The sequence below is a fragment of the Benincasa hispida genome, chromosome 4, assembly GCF_009727055.1.
Source record: "Benincasa hispida cultivar B227 chromosome 4, ASM972705v1, whole genome shotgun sequence".
Classification (NCBI taxonomy): domain Eukaryota; kingdom Viridiplantae; phylum Streptophyta; class Magnoliopsida; order Cucurbitales; family Cucurbitaceae; genus Benincasa; species Benincasa hispida.
Genome location: NC_052352.1, coordinates 4,447,017 through 4,456,603, shown reverse-complemented (window position 1 = coordinate 4,456,603; position 9,587 = coordinate 4,447,017). Strand labels below are relative to the sequence as shown.

Here is a 9,587-nt window from a genome sequence, read left to right as displayed (position 1 = left end):
CTTTATTTTATATATACATTATATGTTATATCAAATATAACATATAGTTTATAGTTTTATATTGCATCAAATACAACATAAACTATAGATTTTATTCTCTCAACCATACATGACATTTAATATAAATCACATTTATATTAAATCCATTTATATGAATCTCATCCATATAAATAATATTTGGATCATATCCAAATTTTTAATTCCTCCCAATATAAATCATATTTATATTAAATTTAATTAGATGAATCTCATTCATATAATTAGTATTTGAATCATATTCAAATTCCTCTCATATTATAATATATAAAATACATTATATTAATTATATCACATATATAATTAATTCCCTCAATTAATTTGAATACTTTAAATTAATCCAAAAATAATTCTCAACTAAATCCCTGTTTAGCTACAGAGGGGACCTTATGGATCGGTAGATTGAAGCTCCAATGGTATTCAGATAATTAATTAAATTACTCAACATCCGCTAACGACCGATCACTCGAAGACCGCCAGTTGCACTCTTCGGACTACAGATAAATTTCAATGTCCATTGGATATAACCAATCAACAGTGCGATAACCCCTCACAAATTGCTCATAAGTACAGCTGGACCAAAATTACCGTTTTACTCCTGTAGTTACATCTAACTTACCACTGATTTCTCTAATGAACAATAAGTCATAGTCCAACTATGACTATGTGCCTCTTGGACCAGGAGACCGGACTACGAAATTCTTATACAAATAGTTTGTATAAGACTGGACCACGAAATGATTAGTTTCTTTATGTAACGTCGTTTATAATAGAGACTTACATTTCATTATAAGACCGGACCAGGAAAATTAGGAAAATTATCCACATAAATTATCAGGATCAGATTTGTAGCACATGTCTCCACATGAATGATTATGATCAGATCATTTGTAGCACTTTACAACACTTGTAACATCTATAAAGCGAGTCGTATCTGTACTGTCACCATGGATAAGGTATCCCTACTACAGACCGTTTAGGTTATTATTTAAACAAGATCTACTTGTATGTCTCTACATATTTGTTTAAATTACATGAAATAGCCTCGGATCTTAGTTTATTGGATTAAGTATACTCTTATAAACCAACACTTATTTTATTAACAACAATATGTTTATACAAAGTTTACAAACTACGAGATTACAAGAAGATTTATGATACAATTCTCAACATCTACAACATCTTCATTTTCCTCGTCTTCTTCTAATCTTTGGTTATGGTCATCATTCGTGGTTTCTGCCTTTTTTTCTCTCTAATTTCTTCTTTTACTTTTTCGATTTCTTCTCCTCTATTTCTTTTTCTTCAATCATCATTGGCGCCAACCATTTTCATAATTTGATTTCATCTCTTTGGTTTCTTTTTATTCAATTTCTTCTTCGACTTCTTTATCTTCATCCTCCGCTTCAGCTTCATAATCGACTTCATAATCTTTTGTCTCTAGCCTTGTATTTTGTAAAATTTTCACAAAGTGCATCCATTTTTCTTGACAATTTTCGAAGTTCTTTAGCTATAAAATCTTATGGACTAAGTGTGGTAATAACATGTTTTGTTTTCTGTTTTGTGTGCTTGGGTGGATTAGAAGATGAATGATATGGTTTTGGATGTTTGGGTGGGGTAGAACAGTGATAAACATGGCTGTGGTGGGATGATGAATTTGGAAGTGGTAATGTAGATGGTGGTGATGGTGAGGTGTTGTAGGTTGGAACATGCCTTGGAGAAGCAAATCCAGCCGTCCACTTTTGATGTGTTTGTCTTTGCTCGCCATTTATGGTCTCATTTTTATTCAACAACTTCATTTGAAGTTCTGATACCAATTGATGCAACGGATTGAAGTATTAGGCCAAGTCCATGGCCAAGTAAGGAAAATTCATCCTTATTTGAGAGAACACTCTAAAAAACACAAGTTCTATATAAAATGGATGATCAAAAGCTTTCTATTACAACTCTAAATTGACTATTTATAGCCTTACAAAGAAATATGAAAACAACTGCTTAAATACTAATTAATCTAAATTATCAACTAAATTAAATATTAACTAAAATATATTAATTATCTACTAATTTTCCTCATCACAATTAGATTGCTTTTGATCTCGTTTACCTAAAATTATGAATGAATTTACTGTTACCATTATTGTTTGACACTAACAGTAATGGTAACAAGAATGGTAACAGTAACGATAACAGTAAAGGTAACAATAAACGTGACAAATTCATAATTTTCATACGGTTACGATAACCATATTTATAGTGGTAACAATAACGGTAACGCTAATGGTAGTAGGCTAGGTAATTTTCAATCGCCACTAGATTGAACATCTTTTATTCCTCAATTATATTACATGATTTGATTACAAATTTCAAGATAAGCCCCACATCTCATTACAATTATGGAAAGCAGGTAAACAACAATAAAAACAATTAACTAAGGCCCACTTTTAGCATTACCATTGATGAGTTACTTTTCGACTGTTATAAACATGGTCTTAGTGTTAATATCTATTAATTAATTTAAAAGAATTAAAAGAACCATAATTAATTAATTTCACTATTTTTATCACTACTAAATTAGAATTAAATTTCACTTCATAATATTTAAAATGAATTATAAAGCATTAATTCCAATCATACAAAATGAGTACTTAATAAAAAACTGAGGTGATCAAATAAAAATAAAACTCAATTATCAAAGATAAAATTGTAACATTTTGAAATTTATGGATTAAATTGAAATAAAACTCAAAATTAAGATGAAATGTGTAATATTTTAAAATATAGGATCAATTAAATTAAATTCAAAATCTAAAGACCGAAAAATATTTCCCTAAAATAATGTGTATGGGAAAAAAAATACTAATTGTAAAATAATTAAAGTAAACAACGAGAAAAATGTAAATGAAAAATATTAAACGAATGGCAGAGGCAGGTATGGAATGGCACCACCTTCCATATAATAATAGACGGAACCGTGTACGTCACATCCTTAATCACACATTTGACCATTTTGCCCTTAAATATTAAACAAATTTTCCTCCAAATGCCACAAACTCACTCTTCCTTTTTTCCCTCTCTGTTTTTCAATCTCACTCCGCCGGCGCCGCCGCTTCAATAAACAGCAACACTCTCTTCAATCTCCTCGTCAACGCGTTCCACCATTCAAAAACTTCTTATAAAAACACTCCAATTCTTCAAGAAAACCGAAATCATCTCAAGTTTGTTTCTCTGAACTTAAACCGAAATTTAAAAAAATGTCTTGTCGGAGCTTTTTAGTTGCGATTAGTGTTCTTGCGGCGGTTCTCCTCGCGGAGGTTACGGCGGCGGCGGCGGCGGCAAAGACGGCGATTTTGATAACTGTGGATCAATCCGGGAAGGGGAATTTTACGAAGATTCAAGAGGCGATTGATGCAGTGCCGGAAAATAACAGGGAGGAGGTGTTTATTGCGGTGAAGGCGGGGATTTACAGAGAGAAATTGGTGGTTCCGGCGAATAAACCGTACATTACAATCAGTGGAAGAACGGCGGCGGATACGATCATCAGTTGGAATGATAGCAAAAATACTTATAATTCTGCAACTCTTGCAGTTTTGGCCTCTGATTTCGTTGGAAGATACCTCACAATTCAGGTTTCTAATTTCTACAGAAAAAAAAAAAAACATATACATCTTCGGTTTTATTTCGTTATATTAAAAAAATATAAGAAAAAAAGTATCAATTTTGGGCTATAAGTTTTGAAAACGTTATAATTCTATTTAAGTTTTGATATTTACTTTCAGTTTATCTATAAATTTTGAAACGTTTACTTTGATTTTTTTTTCTTAAAAAAAAACTCATTTTTTTTATTATCAGGTTAAATGGTCCGTATTATAATTCTATTATTTTGTAATATTATTTTGTAGTCTCCAATTAATTACGTCAGTACTATTTCAAAATTCGCATTTGTTATAGTATTTACTATTTGCTGATATTTTGCATTCTTCATTTTTTTTATTATTTGCTATCGTATTTACTTTTTACTTCTTGAACTAAAATAGTTTACATTTCAAACACATATTATTGACTATTATAATCCAAATGAAAATAATTTACACAAAAAAAAGCACAAACTATTATAACCAAACTATAATAACTTAGGACTATAGTAACGAACTCATTACCTCAATTATCCTATAAAAATTTGTTTGGATTGATTTCTAAAAAAATGAATTTAAAAAAACTCATTTTTATTTAAACACTTTTGATCAAAACGGTTTAACATATACTTCAAAAGTTATTTTGAGTAGTTGTCGAATAGTCCAATTTTTTTTAAATGACTTATTTTTTAAAATTAAAACTTGAAAATGTATTCTAAATATACCCTAAATCATATTCCAATCAATACACATAATTATTATAAAAAATACAAAAATACAAAAAATATATTTAAAGTTAGTTTTATTTTTTTTTTGATGTGGATTAAAAAGTGAAAAACAATTGTCTGACTTAATTCATTGGTTTGAAGAATGAGTTCGGGCCAGGTGCACAAGCAGTGGCATTACGGGTATCAGGAGATAGAGTATCATTCACCGCATGCAGATTTCTAGGCCATCAAGACACTCTTCTAGACGACATTGGCCGCCATTACTACAAAAGTTGTTACATTCAAGGAGCCACCGATTTCATTTGTGGGAATGCGGCTTCACTTTTCGAGGTTCGAATCTCGTTTCAACCAATAATATTTTTTTTCTTTCTCCGTTGAATAATTATACTCCTCAACATTGTCCATATTTGTTTAAAATAATAGCCCTATACTTACAAAAACTCGTAATATTATTCTGGATCTTTTTTAAAGACCTAAAAACTAATTTTTTAAAAACAAAAAAGTAAAATCCAAATAATTATAGTTATCCAACACTTGGTTCTTAAGTTTTATTCTCGTTTTTGAATTGGGCATATTGGGCTTAGCACGATGGGGTTTTGGGGTTTTGCAGAATTGCCATCTGCGGTCAGTTTCGGACGCCGTCGGGACCATCACAGCCCAACGAAGAGAATCACCGTCAGAGAATACGGGGTTCGTATTCATGGGATGTAAAATCACTGGAATCAACTCCGCAGTTTTAGGAAGGCCATGGGGAGCATTCTCAAGGGTCGTCTTTGGTTTCACTTACATGTCTGACCTTATTCTCCCTGAGGGTTGGGACGACTGGCAAGACCCATCCAAACAAAGGTTTATTAATTTATCACTTTTTTTCTTTCCAAATTTTTTTTTTTTTTTTTTTATTAACGAAATTATTTGTATTTGGCAGCACGGTGTTCTATGGGCAATACAGATGTTATGGAAAAGGAGCCAATCCATCCAGAAGGGTACCATGGTCATTTACTAACATGACTACCGAAGAAGCTGCACCATTTTTCACTAAATCCTTCATTGGCGCTGCTGATTGGCTCAGGCCATTGCCAACCCATTTCAAGAGAGCCTTCTCTTCCAAACCCTAATTACAATAGTGTCCCCCCCTTTATTGCATACATATATTTTTTTTTATTTTCTTCACTTGTATCTAAAACCCAAATAAGTCTGTGAATAATATCAATTACATTATTCTTTTCTTTACCAAATGCAATAAGATTCAAAATGTAAATTTGGATTCTTTAATATTTTATTGGTTTTCAATGGTTTTTTCTTTTTCTTTTTTTTTTTTTGAAATTTATTTTCTATTTTAACTGCCCAATTCTCTCTTTCTATCACATAGGAAGTAGATGACACCTATATTTGCTCCTATAAGTATGAGAAACTTTCTCAATCCTAAAAATAGGAAAATAGAAATGGCTCTGTCAGAAAATGCCCGTTTACTTGATGGAAATTGGTGTCACAGCTCTAAGCTCTTCTCCAGCTATAAACCTACTGAGATATCACTCAACATGAATGTTTTTACCTAATTGTATTCCTCTCTCCTCCCTTTGGCTGTCCTCATAGCCATCTTTCTTCTTCTCTTTTGTATCTCCTCATGCTTCCTTTGTACTTTGATGATTATTTGAATCATGAATGATGTTGGGTATGATGAGGGTGTTAAGAGGGTGCTAACCTAGTTGGGAGCCTTCAGTGTACTTATTGATCCAATATGTATCTTTTGTTGGAAGCGTGTGATGGACACTCACAAATAAATAACCAACAAACCATTATTTGAGAGGAGACAAAAACACTTTTAATTGAAAGACTTTTCAAACTTGGTTCACACTTTTGAATGAACTCTCTTTCTGTGTTCTTCTCTACACACTTACATCAACAATGTCAATGTCCATCTTATTTATAGGATTGTCATGGGTAAATTTAAATACATAACTCATATCCTAATTAAACATACATGGAACAATTAAAATCCTACATTTAATTCATGTGAAACTCTATTAAAATTAACTCTTACGTTAACATATTTAATTAACTCTCATATTTTAATTTTTCCAACATAAATTAATTCATCTATAACTCATCTAATTAAAATATGTTTAATTTTCAATATCCACCCTTAAACATGTTTTCTAAAAACTCCAAGCAAAGTTCCTAACTTGTTAAACACATCAACTTTGAGTGACTTCGTGAAAATATCCGCAATTTGATCTTCAGTCTTTATATATTCAACTTGAACCTCCTTTCTTGAAATGCAATCTCTGATAAAATGAAATCTTGTATTAATGTGCTTGCTACGATCATGAAACACTGGATTCTTTGCTAGAGCAATTGTCAACTTATTATCTACATGGTGCAGTTGCATCATCTTGCAAAATTTCAACTGTCTTCAGCAAATTCATTAACCAAATTGTATGACAAATACATGAGGCTGCAACAACATATTTCGCCTCACAAGTAGATAATGTCACAATCGGTTGCTTCTTAAACTCCAAGTAAATATAGTATTACCAACAAAGAATACATATCCATTTGTACTTTTTAGGCCATTAACAATTCTTGCCCAATCACTATCACAATAACCTTCAAGCTCGAATTCTTTAGATGAAGAATAAAATAATCCATAATCAAGCGTACCTTTGAGGTAATGAAGAATTCTTTTCGCCACTTTCAAATGAGTAATTCTAGAAGATTCCATAAATCGACTCACCAATCCAACACTGAAAAGAATATTTGATCCTGTGCACGTCAAATATCTCAAACTCCCAATTAAGCTTTTGAAATATGAAGGATCAACGATATTTCATTCTTCATATTTGGACAGTTTTATCTCAACTTCCTTTGACTGCTTCACCTTAATGCCAAGATGATATGACATCAGCCAATATCTGTCATTTCAAATTCTTTGGTCATTGCCTTCTTGAGATCTTCAAACATATTGCAAAATTTTCTATAAAAATTAAGTCATCCATATACAAACAAACCAACAAAATATTTCCATGATCATTAGTCTTAATATATAGAGAATGTTCATAAGGACATCTCAAATACCCATTATCAAGGAAATATTTATTGATTCTGCTATTCCACATTCTAGGCACTTGTCTCAATCCATACAACGCCTTCTTTAATTTCAAGACTTTATCTTCTTAACCTTTCATAGCATAGCCAAGAGGTTGTTTTAATTATACTTCTTCTTCTAAATATCCATTCAAGAATGCTGATTTAACATCCATATGAAATTTTAATACTTTGAGAAGCAATTACAATTAATAACCTTATAGTTTCCAAGCAAGCAACGAGAGCAAATAATTCATCTTATTCCATGCCTTTTCTTTGAAAGTAGCATTTTACAACTAATCTTGCCTTATGCCTCTCCAGTTCTCCTTTTCATTTCTTTTTGTCTTGAATACCTATTTGACACTGATTGCTTCTTTCCACTTGGAAGAGAAGAAAGTTCCCATGTATCATTCTTTTTTATGACTTTTATCTCTTCATCCATGGCAGTCTTCCACTTTTCATCTTAAAAAGCTTCTTTAAAACTCAAAGGTTCACTGTCACCAAGTAGACAAAAAAAGAGTAAGATTATTAAAACTTTGACTTAACTCTTCAATCTCATCATATATGTCTCATAAACTTCTCCTGTACGAGGTCCTTTACTTGAGCTTGTAGATGATGAAGGTATGCTTTGTTGTGGAGTGATTGGCGACATTGGTAGTGTTGATGGAGAAGCAACGTTGCTAGACTCATCATCATCATTAGGAAAAAGTAAAAACTCATAGTGTTTTGGTTCACCATTCCAATTCCATGTTGCTTCCTCATCAAACACAATATCTCTACTTACCACTGTATTCTCTATAGCAAAATTTATAAAGCTTGTAGCCTTTTGAGCTTGCATCATAGCCAACAAAAATATGCTTCTCACTTTTATCATTGAGCTTCCTACGATTTTGATCACATATATGTGCATAAGCGATACTTCTAAATACTCTCAAATGAGCAATGGATGGTGTTATTCCTGTCCATACTTGTTGAGGCATTTTGTTCCACAAGCTTCTAGTAGGAGAATGATTGGACAAGTATACAACACATTCAAAAACTTGTGTCCAAAATTCTTTTGGCATATTCTTACTTTTCAACATGTTTCGAGTCATATTGAGTATCATTCTATTCTTCCTATCAACAACACCATTTTGTTGAGGAGTCCAAGGGACTGTCATAGGCCAATGAATTCCATTTTCTGCACAAAAATCTTTGACTTCATTTGAAGTGAATTCTCCTCCCCTATCTAATCTCAAGGCTTTTAGGTAATAACCACCTTCTTTTTGACAAGAGCTTTAAATCTCTTGAACATGCCAAATACTTCTTATTTCTCTTTGCCAATATAAACTCAAGCTTTTTGACTGAAATCATCAATAAATAACAAGAGATAATTATTTTTACCAAAAGAACTTGGTTTAATTGGTCCATAAATATCATTGCGAACTAAGTCTAGCGATCTCCTTACTCTTGAAGGAGATTATTGTGGAAAACTCTTCCCTGTTTGCTTGCCATAAAGACAATCTTCACAAAATTGATCTGGATGTTTGACATTGGCAGTCCTTTCACCATGTTCTTCCTTGCTAATAGTCTCAAGTCATCAAAGTTTATATACCCAAGTCTTAAGTGCCAAATCCAAGATGGATTTTTCAAACATGACTTCAGACATTTAGCAACACCAGTTTGAATGTTTAATAAAAACATTCTATTCTTCATCATTTGCATTTTAGCAATCATAATATCACAATTATCCCTTTTGAAAGACTATAATTCTTCATCAAAATATTATTGCCTTTCTCTAAGAGTTGTCCCAAACTCAAAATATTGTTCTTCATATCAGACACATAATAAACATTAGAGATAAACTCATGCTTCCCATTCTTCAAGTTGATCAAAATCTTACCTTTTCCTTTAACAGGATTTTTTGTGGCATCACCAAATATGATACTACCACCAACAGATTCATCAAGTTTCACGAACATTGACTTACATCTACACGTGATTTCTTGCACCAATATCATGATACCATGCATTATTTTCACATGTTTCTTCACCTTTGCATGCTAGAAGCAAAGATGACTCACCGCTTTCTTCATCTTTCTCAGCATAATTTGCATTTTCTTCTACTTTA

The 9,587-nt window shown here is 31.9% G+C and overlaps 1 protein-coding gene across 1 annotated transcript; it reads left to right on the top strand.

Annotated features, from left to right (window-relative positions):
• The first annotated feature begins 3,284 nt into the window (after positions 1 to 3,284).
• On the top strand, positions 3,285 to 5,508 carry LOC120075104 (putative pectinesterase 11). The gene is made up of 4 exons (XM_039028275.1): positions 3,285 to 3,659; positions 4,535 to 4,723; positions 5,004 to 5,239; positions 5,319 to 5,508. The coding sequence occupies exons 1-4, from the start codon at positions 3,285 to 3,287 to the stop codon at positions 5,506 to 5,508; spliced, it is 990 nt and encodes a 329-aa protein (XP_038884203.1).
• The last annotated feature ends 4,079 nt before the right edge of the window (positions 5,509 to 9,587 follow it).

Coding starts and splice junctions, on each gene's coding strand:
- LOC120075104 (XM_039028275.1), top strand. CDS start 3,285: ATGTCTTGTCGGAGCTTTTTAGTTGCGATTAGTGTTCTTGCGGCGGTT. Junction 3,660..4,534: donor GAAGATACCTCACAATTCAG/GTTTCTAATTTC, acceptor ATTGGTTTGAAG/AATGAGTTCGGGCCAGGTGC. Junction 5,240..5,318: donor CAAGACCCATCCAAACAAAG/GTTTATTAATTT, acceptor TGTATTTGGCAG/CACGGTGTTCTATGGGCAAT.